Consider the following 20,988-nt stretch of genomic DNA (forward strand, 5'->3'; position numbering starts at 1 on the left):
CTGGTGTGACGTCATGCTGTAGCTTCTCCACTAGTGAGAAGTGAGCAGTGTGAGCACGTGCACATCGATGTGCTTGCTGTCACAGCAGTCCGGAAGAAAACGGAGCGCCTGTGCCAGGGCACAAAACAGAGCCCGCCGAGACCCATTTGGAGGCCCCTTTAAAACACAGCCGGTGCTCAGCACCGGTGAGACCCGGCCCATTTAAAGCCCTGCATGTCCTACAGTCGTAGCACGTGTCCGTAAACATAACGTTCATACGTATGATAGAATACCATGTCAATAGTCGAACACTTCTTCCTACACGAAAGCCCATACAGGCGTGTAAACAGAGCAGTCAGGCCCCTTCTATAACTGTCTCCTGCTCTCCTGGAAGGGACCCCCGGAGCTCCTCTCCTGGCCTGCACCCAGACCCTACAACGGGCAGCGACGGAACATAAAAGGTGCCAACAACAGACGTGCCACAAGTCGTGCGCACTGGGACAAGCCTCCGCCCCTCCCCATTGGTCTCTGAACAGAAGTGCGATGGTTCAGTGTGCAGACATTGCTTTTTGGGGCCATTAAAAAGTTAGCCACGCGGCGAGTGAGTGTGCGCGTGAAACCTAAGACCCGGCCTTTGTGTACTTCGGACTGCTTTTTTGTTGGTTCGTGCGTTGGGAGACTGAACTTTCAGAACCTGTTCATGAGACGCTGTCTTGCATTTTTTCAAATAATTTACACTCGCCGAGAGGGTTTGGAAAACGTTGAATGTATCGGAATTTCTTACAATCCCTAAATAGCTTAAAAAAACAAAAAAAAAGCCTGCTGGAAGAGAAACAGATGGAAGTGATTTGGGTTCAGAGAGCATGGGAGCAGACACACCCATCTACTCTTGCGACAGTGAGTGTCTGCCGCCATCTGCTGCCTCTGGGGAGTACCGCACTTGTCTTCCACTCAAAATGTCTTTATAAATAACAGCTACGAGTCTCTGCTGCCCTCTGCCGCCTCTGGGAAGAATCGTACCTGTCTAATACGAAATATATTATTTTGTTACAGGGTCAGTCAGCTATGAGGAGACAAGTGAACCGGCATACGCCTCCTGGCCGTTTCTAGGGGATCCTTCTAACCCCAATCCTCAGCGTTTGAATTCCCCCGAAACCCACCGTGGATGGCAGGGCGGCTCCACAGCTAAGGCGGGGGAGCGTCGCCCCCATTGCCCTTCAGCACAGTAAAAAAAAAAAAAAAAAATTAGAACGCGAGGTTAACATTTTATTTTTCCGTGCTGACAGTTTTGTGGGGCGGGGCTGCTCTGACGACAGGAGCTTGGCGAGTGGGGATCACACTTTGCATGTGTGCATGAATGTTTGGCCGGCCGTTGGGCCTGGCCAAATATTCATGCGCACTTTGCATGTTGTCACACCCAGGCTGCATTACAGCCTGGTGCTGCATTACAGCCTGGGGGAAGACATGGCCAGACTCCCATTCCCTGTCTCAGCACCGAGCCACGGTGCTCAGACCAATCACAATGCTACAGCGTTTTGATTGGCTTAGCGAGCCTGGGTGCTTCCTGCTAGCAGAGAAAACCAGTAAAAGAGGATGGAGGGGGCTGCCAAGCAAGCTGACCAACAGGTAAGTGATCCTTTTTTTGTTGTTGTAATTTCAAGCCCCAGTTCTGGCCTCTATCTTTGGTAAGACTGTGACTAAGTCCAGTGAAAAACTCAAATTGGAAATCTCTCCCCCATCGCTCCTGAGGGAGCATGCAGTTGACATTCGAAAAAAGTGACTGTGCTTCAGTCCTTTGACTACGACTTCTATCCTATAGCTGGAGCGGATATGCTCTGCCTTTTCCTGGCCTTCCTCGACTCCACAGCAGAATTACGGGTCCTCCTTGTGTGCCTTCATGCCCCATAGTTCTGCCAGGGCCAGCCCTGCCAAGTACCACGCATCAGCGTTAGACTAATGCATTTCTGTGTGGTGTTCTGCATCACCACTCTGAAATGCATTCATGCATAATGCAGAGTGTTTCAGCTGTCACTGTGACTGAAGCATTGCAAAGTGTGTGTGTGTGCCTGCCTGACCTCACGGCCCAGGTAGTGCCCAATAGCTGTTACAGAGGCTGCCCATGGCCCAGTCCGGTTGTGTGAGGCATATGTGGCCTGCGTGGTGCTGTGGGGGTACGTCATGTCCCTGTGCGCGGGGAGTTTGTGTGAGGAACTAAGGCTGGCAGCGTACTGGTTTGCAGTCTGCGCCGACCACAAATGGCTCCCGGTCCGCAGCGGTACTGTTTGCACCAACCCGGCCGGGCCACCTGAGCTGTCCCTGTGGTAGCTGTGGGCTTAATGGCCGCCTGTCAGTGAATTCATTTAATTATAATTTAATTCATGGCCGGCCGAGGGAGAGTGCAGTGGGACGCCTCATCAGTGATCGAGTCATGACTGACCGGCGTTACGGTTGCTGCTGCCACCTGGACTCACTGAGGACACACACAGCCGGCAGCCTCCTGGACAACTAGGGCGGTTTGCTGCAGGGGTGCAGTGGATTCGCTTGTCCTGGCCTGAGCTGCCAGCTGCCTTGAGTTGTTGGTGCAGTGCTCCCTGGCTGATGATCAATTAGAACAAGTAGTAGTCGTTGTTTACCAGCCACCCACTGAGTATTTGTCAGTGTGTAGTAAATAACAAATTTCTAATTAAGCGCGCCGTGCGATCAGACAGTGAGTGCTCACAAGGGATTTGACGGAGGACGCCCGCTTTATGGACCCAGACACACGTCTCTAAATGGTGCCCCGGCAGGAAACATGACGGATTTCAAATATCTATAACCGAACCAGAACCCCATGTCCGGTTAGAATTAACTATCTGATAAAGTGCTTTAGTGAATTTGAGCGGGCGCTCCTGTTCGTCTTCATCCATCCACAAATGCAATTCCCTCTCGTTATATCCAGATAATCAGGAATCTCTCCTTATAAGCGTTGTTAGATATAAGACAATATAAACTTAAGTCGTGGTGACTTCTACACCTGAATACCTTCGGATCCCAGTCATCCTTCCTGTATTTCCAATTTTAAGTTAACGTAATTGTGCATGAATACAGACTTCCTGAAGAAGGCTCACGCCGAAACGCGTTGAAATGGGAATGCATTTCTGTATTTTACAAATTATTTGATTGTTTGTTATCATTCATAAAATCTGTTCCACATGTATTATAATCTTGTATGTACTAACTTATAACTATTCTAAAAATAATTTCTACAAAAAAGTTGATATAATAACAAATAAAATATTAAGAATATATCAGCACAAAAATTTAGTGTGAGTGTAGTCATTAGCATACCGTTCTTCTTCACTTTAGTATCATTGGCACATAACACGGTGCATTTTTGTTCTCTTTTTTCCAAAGTATTGTTTCCCTGCTAGGGTTCATACGATTAGGCAGGGGCCCCATTCTTTCAAATATTGCTCACAAGCCAACTCCACCCTAAGGAAGCTTTTTCGGTCTGTTGCTAAAACATTGCCTCCCCAATCCCCTGATAACTTAACCAGATGTGGAGATCGTACATACCCTAGCCCAGGGAGACGATCTACAAAGTCCCAGTAGTGGCGCTGAAAGTAGGGGTGAGTGCGCTGCCGCAGTACGCCAATAAATCTTTAGGTAACAAAGTGCTGCAAATTAAATTCTGTTGACTTGAAAGTACCCTTCCCTTCCCTGAGTGCATGTTGAACATATGATATTTTAACTAGTGAAACTTGGGCTCAGGCTGGGGGTACATGTGAAAGTAGAAAGCCACAAAATCCCAGAGGTTTTCTAATGCACATAAATAAAAGCGTGCTTACTTTACTAAGCAAACTTCATATCTCACAATACGGTATACTCATTACTTTTACTGCATAATATGATGAGTTTTGGGAGCGAAGCTAATACCATGCTTAAGATGGCGACTACACTAAGTTATTGCCCTTCCATTTGTGGTGCTTTGCAGCAGTTTAAAGACCATAGTTTCTTTTTGCCCAAATGCGTGTAATTTCTGATATTAATATGTTTCCCTCATCTTCATTGCTTGATTTTGCTCACGAGAAAGTATTACTCTTAGTTGTTCAGTGTCACTCATAATTATACTGAAATTATGAAAATGTCACTCCTAACAATCTGAAACATTGGCAGCTATGCAGGGCTTGTGATCTAACTTCAACTGGTGGGGCCCTCCCACACCGACGGATCCCTTCAAGCCTCCTCCAAGCCCACTGCTGGGCATCAGGCCATGCCACCATTAGTTTGTGGATCAATCTGCCGAGGCCGTGTCTCCAGAGTTGCTGATTCTGGATACAACTTTGCCACAGATCTGAAGAAGAGTTTGGCTACATCTCAGCCAATGTCTCGTTACGAGATCACTAAGGCTCATTCCATGGTGTGGGAGGGTCCTACGGCTTTCACCTTCCCTCAGCATCAGAATTTATTTTCAGTGCCTTGAGGTCTTGTTTGGTTCTGAACTTCAGATTGCTCCACCTGACTGGGATGATGAGAAAGTAGCTGATAATTTGCTACCCCCTCATTATATAGACAGAATGCTAGTGGCCTCGATACCAAATCGGAGATGAAATGGGATTCCCTAGTGGAACTCCCCCCACCCCCTCCCCACACACAAACACACAAGCGCTCTCCTCCTTTGCAGTGGTGGTCTACCGAGCTCTAAAGATTTTGGAGTTACAATGGTTAACTCTGGAAACCGAAGCGAATTTGCGTACAGAAGTGTAGCAACCTGACCATTTCACTTCAAACCCTTTGGTACCTTTTAATGAAGGCCTTACAGAAACCTTAACGGCATCATGGTCAAAACCTTGGTACGTGCTGGTGGTGGCTTTCTACAGGTGGTTCTGCTTTTTTTGGCATACCACCCAACGCCAGAGAACCTTATAGTTCAGTTTTCAGCCAGCAAGGTGAACCCAAATGCCTTTCTTACTGTTCCACATAGAAACAGATTGACACACAACTTGGCAAGATGGGGTTCTCTTCTACCAATTTGGCATTGGCATCTGAATGCTGTTTGCTTGTTGGGAAGATACTAGTGTCCTCTTGCATATGAGAAAAATACCTTGTCCGCTCTTCCAGGGGAGTTCCGAAATCCCTTTGTCCAGACAGTTCACAATGACCAGGACATGACCAAGTACAATTTACGAGCAATGTGTACACCATAGAATGTGTGGGCAGTTGCGGTCGGCATTGCTCACGGGTGGGGGGCGGGCGCCAGGTTGGGGGTCGCAGGGAAATAATAAAATAAAAAAATTAAACTTACCTTTCTGCCGCGCTGTTTCCCACGTTTTCTCGGCTCCTGCTCTCCTGCCTCCGACAGGAAGCAGGTAGCCAGGCTCCCTCCCCTAAGCCAATCACAACACTGTAAGCAGCGTTGTGATTGGTTGGGACACCGCCCAGCCAGGGGCTAATGGGGTGGCCATGTTCTCCATGCAGTCTGCTATGCAGCTTGCAATGGGAATGGCAGAGTGCTCATGACTGTTTTGGGCAGCCCAAGAGAGCCGACCAAACAGTCTTTGTTCACTCAGGAGGGGGCAAACCACTCCTGCCCTGCTCAAAGAGCAGAGCAGCCCTACCTGCCCGCCTGCAATGCACAAAGGAAACATAAAATGGTAATAACTTTTAGTTATTACCATTTTATGTTTTGGCTTTCCCGCACTGCGAGAAAGCAGTGGGGCGACGCTCTTCTGCCACAGTGGAAGAGCTGCCCCTGTGTGTGGGCTGTGTTGTGGGTACAAGTGTAGTGATTCAAGCTCATGCCTGGATGCAAACAATGGTTTTTTTTAGTTGGTAAAGAACTGGTACAGCAAGCCTTTCTCTACGTGGCCGCATTGGTTCCTGACCTGGTGAAAATCGGAAATTTCAGAGTTCTGTTGAGGAGGTGCCTCATCTTGAACCAAATGCCCCAAGCAGCAGGGTCCGAGCAGTGTGGTAGGGGCACTGTCTTTAGTTGTGGGTGTCTGAGAGCATACATCACTGCAGCAGTATGCGTTAGAGTGAAGCTGCTTGCGAGCAAGCTTGTTGGGGGAATCTCATTGCCATCAGTCCTTTGAAGGTGGAATCCCAGTAGGAGGATGTTGAGGCATAGGTGAGAAAACAGCTGAGCATAGTGCAATGTCACCCCAAACATTCTTGTGTGCATCTCTTCCCTACAGGCCCCAGCACAGAGGAACAAGCGGCAGCAGCAACACGAGCTCATCGCTGAGCTGCGTCGGCGACAGGCCAAAGACCACCGGCCAGTCTACGAAGGGAAGGATGGCACTATTGAGGACATCATCACAGGTGAGTGCCACTCCTACTGGGTCAATAAGATTGTATTTTTTTTAATAATTCCATAACAACGGTGTTTATTGATGAACTCCACTTTCAAGACCTGGAAATGTGTGTTCTGCTTTTTTTTTTTTGCCCTAGTGTTCATGATTCTTTTTCTTTTTAAGTGAAATGCTAGTCCAGTGCCAAGTTTTTAGCAATTGTGTATTCTGACATGTCCAGTTTTCATCCGTGTCTCTGTCTCTCTACCTTTTCCCTGAATGGTTGCAGTGCTGAAGAGTGTTCCCTTCACAGCCCGAACCGCCAAGCGTGGCTCTCGGTTCTTCTGTGATGCATCCCTCTCCGAGGAGCCTTACTCCTAGCCCCATTGCACTGTAAATGCACAGAGAGGTATATGTGCTGTTTATACCTTTGCATGTGTCATGCAGCATCGTTCCGTCTGCTGGAAATGAGGAAACTCTGCATGTCTGAATCTAATCATCAGCTCCCATAGTATTGTCTTGTGGTTCTACACTGTACCTTTACTGCATGACCAAGTATGTCCCATTGCATGCCTGAGTACTCTGCATTTCTCATGCTCTGTCAAGCCAGGCCTCCATTGCGGCGTTTCTGTACCTCTCACCGTATAAAACCTTTGTAGGCTCCCACTTTCTGAAAAATAATACATGTAGCCAAACTGTGCATGGTAAGTGGTCTCATCCTTGTCATGGGAATGCTGCATGTCTGCATGCTAACAAAAGGTGAGGGATTGAACCAAACTTCTTTGTCCATATGCCAGAACAGGTAGTACATGTGAACCAGGTTAGTTAGTTATACTACCAGGTAGGGCACCCTCTGAGTTAGGTGTTCAGGGTTCCCACAAACCTAGCTGTCTGCCCTTCTCCAGTGACCTGTTCAAGCACTTGCTTCTATTTTTATTCAGGTATCACAGCAGCATGTTGGTGGTTTTCGCAGAGATCAGGTCATGCTTTGATTGTAGAGGGGGCAGTCCATATCTTTGTGTGCTCTCACTGCAGCGTGGAGACTCCATACCCTTATGGACTCCTCCTGTACAGTGCAGTCCATGCCCACTTGAGCTTTTAGTGTAGAGTTGGATTCATGCCTCCTCTGTGCTTTACTGTAACGTGGTGTCCAGGCACAGACTGGAAGGCTCTATGTTACTGCAGAGGGGAGTCTAGACCTCATGGGTACTGTTACTAAAGTCAAAACACAAAAAAGAACCCTTAGGTCTATGCACAGTAGTATCCTAGCTTGGAACCTTAACCATCGTGAAGTGTCCTTTTATAGGATGGTTTCCCTCACCCACCATAGATGGCATACCTCATCATTAGGAACCTCGTGGTATTGTGATGCTTATTTATGATATGGCTACAACCCCCTCACTGAGAGGGAGGAGATCAGGAATGTTTTCGTATCAAGAGAGGTATACTAAATACACAATTGTGGAGCTCTGTGTTGTGAGGGCAGCAGAGCAAGTGAAAGTGATGGTTAAAACCAACTACAGGTTTCACAAAAAACTTTATTAGGGTGACCCGGGGCTAGGATTAAAAGCAATGTAGCACTGTGGGGAATAGTTAGATCCGTTTGTGTGTCACACAAAGGTCGACCTGTTTTAGCTATGACCCAGATGGTGTTGAGGCTTTCTTCAGGACCTATAAATGCTGCTGCTCAAAAGTGCTCAAATCAAAAAGACATAAGGAAGATGTTATTGTTAGAAATGGGATCCCTGGCTGGCCAGGGCTTGCGCCAAAGTCAGTCAGAGACCACCATTCCCACGTCAGGGCAAGGGAGTTACACGCCAAGCTAACCCCTGCTCACCCCCCTTGGTAACGTGACACGAGCAGTAAGGCTAAACTCGGAGGCAATGTGAGTTAAGTATTCGCGCGCGTACCCAGCAACAACACCCAAGGCCCATCACAAAGGAAACTCCACACACGGTTATGTATAAAAATAGCCTTTGTATTCCACCAAAAAACATTAGATAAAAACACACACTTTACAATGTGCCAACAGGCACGGGCAGAGTTTACAGGGGATATGTACAAATCTGAAAGAAACAGGTTAGTATTAGATTCCTTACCTTAGAATATCCCCAGGCGTCAGTCTGGATCCGGAAACTTTTGCGTAGCAGTACCCCTGCGCGTCGGTAGGCGTCGTCTGCAGGCGTCCCCTGCGGCTCCGCGTCGTCGGCGTCGTGCGCCGTGATGACGTCGCTGGAGTATATAGACGCCGCCTCCGCGCGCTGACGTCAGTTCTTCTTTTTTCCGCGCCAGTTAGCGCAGATCCGAAGAGCAGTACTCCGGTCTTTTGACCAAGTTTTTTGTTAACTGATTGATCTTTACGGTGCCGGTAGGATGCCCGGTTTCAAGAGTTGTGACGAGTGCGACCGCATGATGTCGGTCACCGACCACCATCGACTCTGCCTCCGGTGTCTGGGCGCGGACCACGACGTGGAGTCCTGCGTCGACTGTCGGGCCTTGACTGGAAAAGCTAGGCGGGAGCGGTCCCGCAAGCTTCTCGAACTCCGGTTGTCGGCCCCGCGTCGAGAGCGGTCCCGGTCCGGTCGGAGGTCGAGGGAGCGGTCGAGGGAGCGGTCGCGGAGCCGCCATGGGCGCTCCGGGAGTCGCCACCATTCCTCCGGCTCGTCAGGTAAGCACAAGAAGTCGGGGCGTCGCCATCGCACCCCCGACTCCCCCCGACGCCCGCGTGCTGCGGCCGGGGGCTCGGGTGACCCCACCCCCGCGGTCCCGCATGGGTCGCCGGCGCCGTCTACCCCACACCTGTCGGTCCCTGGGGAAGGCGCGTCGCGTGAGGAGATCGAGGCCTTCCTCATTGCTATGAGGGCGAGGTCTTCTCCGGCGGGGCCTTCGGCGCCTGCGGGCCCGTCGGTTCCGTCTGGGGGCCCGAGCGGTTCGGGTGCTCCTGCCCCGGCGCCGCCGGTGGCTCCGGCCCCGGCGCCGCTGGTTCCCTCTGGTTCGTCGCCGGCTGGTCTCCCGGCCTCTCCGGCGTCGGTTCCTGTGGGCCAGCCCGTGGTACCGCCCCCGCGTGGTGCAGCGACTCCGCCGTCGGCTCCGGCCGGCGTCGGGTCCCCGGCACCGACGCCGCGCGGCGCCACCCCCCTTTCCTCCCCGACTCCGGACTCGGAGCCGGACCGGCGTCGGCCGACGCCGGACCCGACGCCGATGGGGCCCGTTGACCCCGATGTCTATATCGTCGACCCAGAATATGGGTATGACGAGGAGGAGTATGGAGAGGGTTGGGAGGGGTCTGAGGACCCTCTATCCCGTGCCTGCCAGTACGATGTGGACTGGGTAGGTGATCTGGGTGATGCCAGTGGCCTGGACGAGTCGCCCAACCCTGGGTTTGTCTCTCCGTCCCCTGTGGCGTCCGAGGCGGGTGCTGCCTATTCGGTGGTCCTGATGAGGGCTGCCAAGGCCTTACACCTTGAGCTCCCCGTCGCGAAGGTCAAACCGAATATCCTGACGGAAGTTTTTAAACCGCAGTCATGCCCCCAGGAGCCTCTGCTGCCGTTTAATGAGGCCCTGACGGATGTCCTTCTGGGCACCTGGTCCAGGCCCGCCTCTGGTGCGCCGGTTGACCGGAACGTTGCCAGGCGTCACCGTCCCTGCGCGGACGACCCTGCCTTCCTGTCCACCCATCCCTCCCCGGAGAGTCTGGTGATCCAGGCCTCCACTTCGCAGTCCGCATTTCCGTCGGCTCCGCCCGACCGGGAATCAAAGAGGTACGACCAATTTGGAAAGAAAGTGTTTTCCTCTTTGAGTGCTGGGCTGCGGTCTTGTAACACCGCGTGCCTCTTGGGCCGCTACACCCACTCCCTGTGGGATACGGTCGAGGAGTGTTTGCCGCAATGCCCCCAGGAAGTGCGGGACAAGCTCACCCGGGCCTTTGTTGAAGGCCGGGATGCGGCGCGGTACTCGATCCGTTGTGGTCTGGACACCACGGACTCACTGGGACGGGCCATGTCCACTACGGTGGCGATTCGTCGCCATGCCTGGCTGAGATCTGCCAACTTCTCACCAGACGTCCAAAATACGCTTATGGACATGCCATTTGATGGCAGTCGCCTATTTGGTGACAAAGCGGACCACGCGCTGGAGCGCTTCAAGGACTCCAGGGTCACGGCCAAGTCCTTGGGTCTCTCGACCCAGACCCAGCGCCAGCAGACGGGTTCGTTTCGGCCCTTTCGTGGCCAAGGGAGAGGAGGTCCCACACGTGCTGCCAGCCACGCGGCGCAGAGCGCTCCCCAGCGCGGTGGCGCCCGTGGTTTCCGCCGTGGTGGCGGTAGAGGCCAGCGTCGTGGTCAGTCCACGCCTCCCTCCGCTGCGGCTTCCAAGCCTTCCTAGTCCGAGCTTTCGGGCTCACGTGACGCCAGTGGGTGGCAGGGTTCGCCATCACCACTCCCGCTGGCGCGCGATAACATCGGACAGGTGGGTGCTGCAGCTTGTCCGAAGGGGCTATGCCCTCCCCTTCGAGTCCACTCCTCCAGCCATGCCACCGCAGAACCACCGTGTGTCGGGGGACCACTTGACACTTCTGCAGGAGGAAGTTACGGCCCTCTTGGCCAAGGGGGCCATCGAGCGCGTTCCTGGGCCAGAAGTAGGGTGTGGTTGCTACTCCCACTACTTTCTGGTACCCAAGAAGGACAAGGGAGGCCTGCGTCCTATCTTGGATCTACGGAACGTCAACGGCTTCCTCCGGAAGGAGAAGTTCAAGATGTTGACTTTGGCTCAGGTCTTGGCTGCTCTAGACCCACAAGACTGGATGGTAGCGTTGGACTTGCAGGATGCGTATTTTCACATCCCCGTCCTGCCGGCCCACCGGCGTTACCTGCGGTTCACGGTAGGCCACGAGCACTTTCAGTTTATCGTGCTCCCATTCGGCCTTACCAGCGCCCCACGGGTGTTCACGAAAGTGATGGCGGTGGTCGCAGCTCATCTGCGCCGGTTAGGGGTTTCAGTCTTCCCCTACCTCGACGACTGGCTGTTGAAGGCGGGCTCGCCCCAGACAGTCGTCCACCACCTTCAGATGACGGCAGACCTCCTGCACGAGCTGGGGTTTTCCATCAATGTGCCGAAATCACACCTGTGTCCCTCTCAAAAGCTCCTTTTCATCGGAGCGGTTCTCGACTCGGCGCAGTTTCGGGTTTATCCTCCGGAACGGCGGGTCCGGGATATTCAGGCTCTGATTCCCATCTTTCAGCCGTTATCCCGGGTTTCGGTCAGGTTGACGCTGCGGCTTCTGGGGCTGATGGCCTCCTGCATCCTTCTGGTGCATCACGCCAGATGGCGGATGCGGGCTCTGCAGTGGGACCTGAAGTTTCAGTGGGCCCAGCATCAGGGCAACCTATCCGACCATGTCCTGATCTCGGAGGGCACTGCGAGACAGTTGCAGTGGTGGCTTACGGACCGCGATTGGGTCAGGGGCAGATCCCTCTCCCTTCCCCAACCGGAGCACGTGGTTGTGACGGACGCGTCCCTCCAAGGCTGGGGTGGCCACTTGGGAGAGGCGGAGATCAGAGGCCTCTGGTCTCCGGCGGAGTCCCGGCTCCATATCAACATGTTGGAGCTGCGGGCGATTCGCCTAGCACTGAAGGCATTCCTCCCCTTTGTCAACGGGAGTGTAGTGCAGGTGTTCACGGACAACACCACCGCCATGTGGTACTGCAACAAACAGGGCGGTGTGGGGTCGTGGACCCTTTGCCAAGAGGCTCTGCGCCTCTGGCAATGGCTGGAACGTCAGGGCGTGATTCTGACGGTTCAACACCTGGCAGGTTCTCTGAACGCCAGGGCGGACGAACTCAGCCGTCGGTGCTCGGTGGATCACGAATGGCGTCTGAACTCGGATGTGGCGAGAGGCCTCTTTCAGCAATGGGGAGAGCCTTGGTTAGATCTATTCGCCACAGAAGAGAACGCGCAATGTCATCAGTTCTGCGCGTTGGAGTTTCCAAGACGGCACTCGCTCGGCGACGCCTTTCGGCGCGAGTGGAGTTGCGGTCTGTTGTACGCCTTTCCGCCTATACCACTTCTGCCCAGAGTGCTGAAGAAGATCAGGCGCGACCGGGCCCAAGTTATCCTTGTGGCTCCGGACTGGGCTCGAAGGTACTGGTATCCCGAGCTACTCAGCATGACAGTCGGTCCCTCGATCCGCCTGCCCCTTCAGGAGGACCTTCTGTCGCAGCAGCAGGGGACGGTCCTCCACCCGAACCTGTCCAGTCTCCACCTCCATGCGTGGAGATTGAGCGGCGACAGTTGAGGCCATTTGACTTGCCTCCTGAAGTCTGTGATGTCATTCTGGCAGCCAGGCGTCCCTCCACAAAGTCGGTATACGCCTGCCGGTGGAACAGATTTGTGGCATGGTGCACAGCGAAGGCTGTGGATCCCCTTTCTGCCCCTCTGTCTGAGGTTCTCCTCTTCCTCCTTTCCCTTGCCCAGCAGGGCTCTGCTCTGGGCACTATCAAGGGCTATCTTTCTGCCCTTTCCGCCTTCTTGAGGCTACCTGATCAGCCATCTTTGTTCAAGTCCCCTATTGTGTTGAGATTCTTGAAGGGCATCACGCACATGTATCCTCCAACTCCGTTCGTGATGCCTCAGTGGGACTTGAACCTGGTCTTGACTTTCCTGATGTGCGCTCCCTTTGAGCCCCTTCATTCCTGTCCTCTCCGTCTTCTCACCTTAAAGACGGCCTTCCTGGTAGCCATCACCTCTGCCAGGAGAGTGAGTGAGCTCCAGGCTCTTTCTATTCAACCTCCTTTCTTGTCTGTTCATCCTGATAAGGTGGTTCTTCGGACTAGACCTTCTTTCCTGCCCAAGGTAGTCTCTGCTTTTCACATTGGGCAGTCCATCACCTTGCCCTCTTTCTTCCCGCCTCCGCATCCTTCAAAGGATGAAGAGCGGCTCCATCGTCTGGACCCAAAACGTGCGCTTTCATTCTATATGGATCGCACACGCCAGTTCCGGGTGGATGACCAACTGTTTGTTGGCTACGTGGGTGAGAAGAAGGGAAGGGCGGTACAGAAACGGACCATCTCTCGGTGGGTCGTCCTGTGCATCAAAGCATGCTACTCTTTGGCTCGGAAGGAGCCTCCTGTTGGGCTGAGGGCCCATTCCACTCGGGCCACGGCGGCTACTACTGCCCTGGGCCGGGGAGTCCCTTTGCAGGACATTTGCCAGGCGGCCACGTGGGCCTCGCTGCACACCTTTGCGAGGCACTACTGCCTGGACAGTCAAGTCCGGAGGGATGGCTTCTTTGGCCGTTCGGTCCTCCAGGACTTTCTGGTGTAGGTTGTATTGGTTCGCAGACCCACCACCGGGGTTGGTATTGCTGGGGTATCTATTCTAAGGTAAGGAATCTAATACTAACCTGTTTCTTTCAGATGAACAAGTTACTTACCTTCGGTAACGATATATCTGTAAGAAACAGTAGTTAGTATTAGATTCCTTACCGCCCCGCCCATCCTCCCCGTTCTGCGAACTGATACCTAGGGTTAAGGACATCCCTTTCAGGGCCCTAGTTTCAAATGGCACCAGTGTTAGTTCTCACATGGCTCTGCGTGTTCTGGCGCGGAAAAGCTGTGTGCAAAGAACTGACGTCAGCGCGCGGAGGCGGCGTCTATATACTCCAGCGACGTCATCACGGCGCACGACGCCGACGACGCGGAGCCGCAGGGGACGCCTGCAGACGACGCCTACCGACGCGCAGGGGTACTGCTACGCAAAAGTTTCCGGATCCAGACTGACGCCTGGGGATATTCTAAGGTAAGGAATCTAATACTAACTACTGTTTCTTACAGATATATCGTTACCGAAGGTAAGTAACTTGTTCGACAGGGCCACCTGGACCACTGTCAGGAATTAGCACTTTTAGAACTAGAAATACTGTTAGAAATACCACGTTGTAGATCATAGAATAATAATCACTTTAGCACACAACCAGTAACTACTGGTAAGAGGTAAGTACCACCTACGCAACCCTAACCACCTTAGGAGAATATTACGCAGGGAACCAAGACCTCACTAGCAACACCTGTACTAGCAAGAACAACCACCTAAGTATCACCATACATTTAGGGGTATAAGCAAGAACATATTACACATGATGCATCACAACATTCAGAGGTGTAGGGAAGGAAAACACATGATGCATATAAACATACATTCAGCGGTGTAAGAACAAGGCACATGACGCATCAAAACACATTCAGAGGTGCAGGAGAACACAATTGCGCAGAAATCACATAAGATCACAACCCGTGACTGTCCCAAATGTCAGGGGGGACCTAAACGGAGCAGCTGCCCACTAAGTGCTGGGCAGCTGGGGAATCGACCCTGGCACCAGCGTGCCTCCGTGCTCTCCTGTGGGCTCAACAACACAACGGTGTCCCCAAAATCACGTGGTGGCCGGGGAGCCTTGTGGGCTCTGAATAAACAAATGCCCTCTGAGCCTTGCAGGCTCTAAAAACAAAATGCCCCCTGGGAGCCTCGGGGCTCCAAGCTACAACTGTGGGGCAAGGTGGGAGCGGCCCGCTGCCTTCCGGGGCCGCTCTACTACTCCCAATGCCCCCAAAGACGTGGGAGTCCCTCTCAGGGGACTCGAAGTAGAATTGGGCCACAGAGCCTCTACGGCTCGAAATCAACAAAATGCCCCTGAGCTTCGTGGCTCCAAACAAGAAGGCCCCCAGACGTCGGAGCCTCTCGGGGGCTCGGCCCAAACACTGCCCGCACTCACCGGCTGCTTGCTGCACCGGAGCTCCCGCTCCTAGGGGTCACACAAGGGCAAAAGACACGGCAGTATGTGACGTGGGCAGCCGCGAAAGTGACTGTCCCAAATGTCAGGGGGGACCTAAACGGAGCAGCTGCCCACTAAGTGCTGGGCAGCTGGGGAATCGACCCTGGCTCGGCCCAAACACTGCCCGCACTCACCGGCTGCTTGCTGCACCGGAGCTCCCGCTCCTAGGGGCTCCTGCGGTGGCGTCTCTTCCCGGCTCCTCACCGCCAGCGGCGAGGCTCTCCTAGGGTTCCCCAGGCAGCGCGGGCACTAGCAGGCAGACTGGGGCTCTCCCTCGCTCATGGAAGCCCCGGTGATGACGCGCTTATCTCCTATCCCGTCCCAGTGCGGGATGGGCACCGCCTGGGTTCCTTGAAGCTGGCGCTGCCTGGGGCCGGTTCCCTTCTCCTCCAGGCCCCGGAGCGCAGCCTCGGTTCCCGGCTGCTTCCGGCTTGTCTCGAGGCCCCGCCCATGTCTTTGCCGAGAGTGCCTGGCTTCCTGTGCTGAGGGCCGCCAATGGTAGCGCAGCCCTTGGTAGGGAGGCGGGCCCAGCGCCTCCTGATCGATCCCTGGGCTGCGGCGGTGAATGCGGGGAGACACACGAGGGGTAGGCTCCCTCTGAATTAACAATACAGCGAGGTGGGCACTCGCTTTGGGGGGGCACAAAACGGCACCAGGTCCCTGGCGGTGTGGGCACCCGTCAGGGGTCACACAAGGGCAAAAGACACGGCAGTATGCGACGAAGCCAAAAACCTCCTGTGATTCTGAGCAAATCACTTAATCTCCCCGTGCCTTAAAAAAAAATGAGTGTGTGTCCTCATGCATAAAAAACGTAACTTGTGCTATGTAAAGCACTCTGATACCTGATTCGGTTCGGGTCTAGTTCGCGCTATATAAAACTCTACAAAAAAAAAAAAAAGCGCTCCCAGGCGCTATAAGCCAAATAAAGCGCTCCCAGGCGCTATTAGGCCAAAAAGTCAGCAGCAAAGTCCTTCAGGGGGTGGGGGGCAAGGCTGGGCCCAGAGCCAGCTCACAGGGTCCTCCTAGGCAGGGAGGCAATCCCCTGTGGCGGTCCTCCTGGCGCCCAGCAGCAGCAGCAGGCCACCCTTGCTTAGATCAAGAAAGAAGAACATTTTGTAAGGGGACACAGCCCCTTTTTATACAGTACATCCCTTTGTCTGTGTGCAGTGTGGGGGGAGAAACCAGTCGCAGCTGGTTTTGGAGTTCTCTTGATGTGCTCAACCACCCTTTCTATTCACTAGGGAGGCTAGGGTCATCAGTCGCACCACAGGGGGCAGAGCCAGCATTGTGTGGGGAAAGCCCAGCCCTATTCAGGTCCCAGGTGTACCCCTCCCTCACATCAGCATGCTAATCTCTCCACTCACCACCGGGGCAGACCCATCCAGACTCCTGGAGCCAGGCTCTCCAGCCAGCTCCAGCCAATCACACTCCTGCACACTCACTGCACACGCACACCCATGTCTAGAAGTGGCACTTCCACACCAGACACATTCACGCCGCACACATTATTGCGCAGCATTCAATCACACGAGTCCGCACATACCAGACTCGAGCCTGCACACTCCACGCATCAGGAACTACCAGGGACACATACATTCCCCATGCATTCCTATGGGAGGGAAGGCCTATCTCACCACATGCACTCAGAGTGCGCACGCACTTTCCACTGGGACACAGTGAAAGTGCGCAGAAACCAAAAATCACCATCACCAGGTCACCATTAAAAGCAAAAAGTTCAGGGGGGAACCTGCCAGAAGGGGCAAGTCCAACAGTTACTTACCCAGTAGGCGTCTGTTCTTGGCATGTAGAGCTGTAGATTCACATGCTTTGCATACTCCTGCCATCTAGTGTTGGGTCTGGATGTTGGCGAATTTTTTTTGTTTGAAAAAGTCTTTCCAGTCACGAGGTAGGTGACTCCTCCTTTCGGTGATCGTGCGAATGGGCATCGACTACATTGTTATATTGTTTTCCCGCAGAGGGTGAGAAATGGAGTTTAGGAAGTTTAGAATAGAGCTGTCTAAGCGTATGAATGTAAATTAAGAACTAAAACCACTACAGGAGACCGGGGAGGTGGGTGGGCACATGTGAATCTACAGCTCTACATGCCAAGAACAGATGCTTACTGGGTAAGTAACATTTCTGTAGTAGGGGATCTCTGTGTATAGTCATAATCTGTGAATAGTCTAGCCCATGTGCGTAGACCCCGGAGCAATCAAAATAGTCTCTTAAGTTGTCTTCTTCTGCAGTCCTGCATAGGCACTTAAGAGAAAATCAAAGAGAAATAATGCAGCCTAACATTAACCAGGCTACATTGGCCAGCACTTCATCCTGAAGTGAAAAAGGATAGCCAAATAATATATATAAATTTACACATTTTACAGAGTTTCACACCTAGAGAAACTCCCCTTCACAAAAATCCTTTGTCATGATAGAGAGAAGGGTCGGACAGACAAGCCTCATAGGCTGCCATTATGTGTCTGGAAAAGGGATACCGTGCCCTTAAGGAACAGTAACGAGACCCTCGGTATCCCATGATGCACAGCCCCAGGCAAGTTACTTTCAGTTGTTTTTGAAGGTGTATAAAGCCAGGCCTGTAGCATTCAGGAAATCAATGTTTCTTCCACCGGGGAGGCGGGCGGGTCGCTTATGACTATAACAGAGATGCCCCTACTACAGAACTTGGGACAGACTTCCACGTAGCCGCCCTACAGATGTCTGCAATGGGAACGTTACGTAGCAAAGCCGTATTAGCCGCTTAGCCCCTAGTTGATTGAGCCTTAGGCTTACCCCCTAGAGTCTTGTTATCCTTCTGATAGCATAGTTGTATACAGGACACAATCCACCTAGATATGGACTGTTTGGAGGTGGCAAGGCCAGTCCTGACTGAACCGTAATTCACAAACAACTGATCTGATCTCTGAATGTCCTTGGTCTTATATAAGTAAAATTCCAACACCCGCCTCACATCCAGTGAATGAAGGGACCTCTCCGCCGTAGAGTAGGGATGTTGAAAAACCGTCGGTAATGTGATCGTCTGGTTGACATGGAAATCAGATATCACCTTAGGGAGAAAATTAGGGTGAGTCCTCATGACAACCTTGGAAGCATGAAATACTGTATAGGGCTCTTGACAACACAAAGCCTCCCAGAACCCTTTCTGCAGGGAGTCAGGTCTTGTTTGTACGCTTAATGTAGAATCCAGTAGTTCATGTCCTTACTGTGTTCTTGTTGCAGAGTGGAGACCATGTTCTGGCTGGTGGGGGGTGGGATACAGAGGTAGTTTTTGTCACAGCTGTGCACTTCCTGGAGGCGTCCTGGCTGGGCCCGTACTGCAAATACGGTTTGACTTCCTACGCGTGTTCTTAAAGCACCTGCCAGCTCTTTGCATGCTCTCTTTTCACTGTCTTGTTCTATTTTATCCTCCTATAGCATGCTCGAAGATTCATCTAGTATCCCTTCTCAGCAGAGGGTAAGACACTGCCCACTAACCCCAGCCCAGCCACATTTAACATGCTGCTGCAATGGAGCTGCTTTTGCTTATGCAAACATGCAATAGAAGTCTGCTTTGGAAACCGCTTGCTTCGCCTGCGCCCCTTGTGGAAACACTAAGAGTGAGCTTTATTGTGGCCAAGACTCTTGATAAGTCTGAGAAGGTTTCAGTAGGGAACCTAGGAATCGGTTTAAGGATATTTTGCTGATCTCTGGTAAAGATGTAATATGATTGAGCTGCCGGATCTTCATAGTGATTTACTTGTGACCACATGGGAGTTTGTTGCGCTAAAGGTTAAACTGGAAGCTCTTTGAAGTGCGATGCTTTGGTATTTCTACCACCGTGCAAGGGTGTGCAGCCAAGCATCCCCCCACCTTCACAGTGCTGTTGAGCACTAAACTTTGTGCTGCCCCTAGTCTGCCCCTAGTCTGCCAGCCCTGTAGCAGGAGCCATGACTTCTCCCTTTGGTGGTGCTCTCGCTACCAGATATGGGGGGCTTCCAACCCTGTCACCTTCTTCATACCCGGGGCCCCCCACCGCCAGTTTTTAGTTTTTTAGTACCTGGACCATGACTTGACCCCATACAGTCTACTAGTACTTTAGCATCCTTCCCTTTTCAGACTTTCCCACCATTCCTTCTCAGTGTCCACTTGCATATGATCCACAAAATTCACATTTTCATCACACACTGTCTATCCACTACGTTAGACACCTTGCACCCCACTTTATGCACTTCTCCGAAAAAGCCACCTACCTCTCTGTTGTGAAGGAGAAACTTCTCAAATGAAACTTCCCGGTAAAGTAGGATTGAACATATTTTGTTTAGTTATAATATATACGCTGGCACTTGAGTACCATTGTGATGACTGTTTGAGTTTCTTGCCACGCACCAATGTTTTACACCTGTTGCCCTGCATCATTTCACGCTGTTGCTGAAGGATGCCAGTCAGATTATGTTCATATTTAACAATATTTGTTAATATTAAGTGGTTGCCGGGCATACTTGGGGTGCACTAGTGAAGGGTAATTTCACCAGAGAACTAACCCACATCAGCGCTTAATGTTATTTCTTGAAATCAATGAGATATTTATTCAGAGATATTCCCGACTGCCAACCTTTCTGATTCTACCCTTTGTAGATCGATATGAAAGGCCCCATTGCCTTACTTTAGAAGAGACGTCACAAATATCTGCGTTGTCATCCTTGGGATGAGAATGGTGCATGGTCTAGCTGCTACCCATGCTTCGTGTTTTTGTGTCAAAGCTTCTTGAGAGCAGAGCGCCTGTTTTTACATGGAAGGTGCATTCTCCAAAGTGATCACAAGAGGACAGTGATTATTCAGTCTCCTCTTTGTTCATATTTTGGCCTTGAAGAAGCCCCTCAAAGCATTTCACTCTTCCATCTAGGGCAGGTAGATCAAGATATTCACAAACAATATGACCGCCATATGGTACTGCAACAAACACAGCGGATGGGGGTTCCGTACCCTGAGGTGGTGGCAGCAGTTGCATCTTTGGCAGCGAGTCACAGAGCGGTGTCCCTAAATAGCAGAACGATTACGCTTGCCAGTTATCCTCTTGATAGTGGCGTCTGCACCCAGAGGTGTTGCAGGATATCTTCACTCAGTGGGGCGTGCCTGTGGTAGATCTACCCTACCTCTGAAAACACTCAACATCTTGCCCGTTGCGCTCTAGGGGTTCCTCCTCGAGGGTCTCTGAGGGACACCTTCCACCTTGGGAATCTGGCCTATATCCATTTCTGCTTCTCTCAATAATCCCATGGGTCCTAAAGAATATTGGGGCATCCAGCTTTACTAAGTATAGTGGCCCTGGACTGTACCAGGTGGGTCTGGTACTTAGAATTGCTGACCCTCAAAATCAGCCTGCCCTTTCTATTTCCTCTTCAGGAGAATCTGCTGTCCCAACATGGTGTTACACCCAAGCTTTGACAATCTATACTTACATGTGTGGTGATTGAGAAGAACCAGCTGAGAGATTTTGATCTGCCTTCTGAAGTGGTGTATATCATTTTGGGCGCTCGCTGTCCTTTAATAGAATACATTTATTTGCCTTTGATCCAAGTTCATCACCTGGTGAAAGGAAAGGCAGGTGGAACCTCTGCATACTAGAGTGTTTGATTTTGTTTAGTATATGCTGTCTCTGGCCTGGCAAGGCTTTACTGTGAGCACTGTTAAAGGTTACTTGACTGCTCTTCTATCATTTGTTTTGGTCTGTTTAATTAGCTCTTTATACTCTGATCTGTTGTGGTGTGTTTCTTACAAGGAGTTTTACACGCTTCCCACTTTTCCCTCCATTGTGCTGCAGTGGGACCACAATTTAGTTCTGATGTTCTCGTCGTGTGCTCCTTCTGAGCCTCATCATACTAAGATCAAATTCCTCAGTGCTATCACTTTTGCGTGTCA

The 20,988-nt window shown here is 51.9% G+C and overlaps 1 protein-coding gene across 7 annotated transcripts in view; it reads left to right on the forward strand.

Moving 5' to 3' along the window:
* FMNL3 (formin like 3) overlaps positions 1–20,988 on the forward strand; it is a 419,538-nt gene that overhangs the window by 381,832 nt on the left and 16,718 nt on the right. For 3 of the 7 annotated variants that reach the window (XM_078685960.1, XM_078685975.1, XM_078685965.1), the window contains 2 exons: positions 6,156–6,282; positions 6,541–6,660. In XM_078685960.1, the coding sequence (XP_078542086.1) occupies positions 6,156–6,282; positions 6,541–6,632 (219 nt within the window). In that variant the 3' untranslated portion in view covers positions 6,633–6,660. Of the gene's footprint in view, positions 1–6,155; positions 6,283–6,540; positions 6,661–18,504; positions 18,545–20,988 lie in introns of all 7 variants that reach the window. The other 4 variants (XM_078685970.1, XM_078685979.1, XR_013610360.1 and 1 more) reach the window with 3 other exon arrangements.

Source organism: Lissotriton helveticus, chromosome 1_1 (genome assembly GCF_964261635.1).
Source record: "Lissotriton helveticus chromosome 1_1, aLisHel1.1, whole genome shotgun sequence".
Taxonomy (NCBI): Eukaryota; Metazoa; Chordata; class Amphibia; order Caudata; family Salamandridae; genus Lissotriton; species Lissotriton helveticus.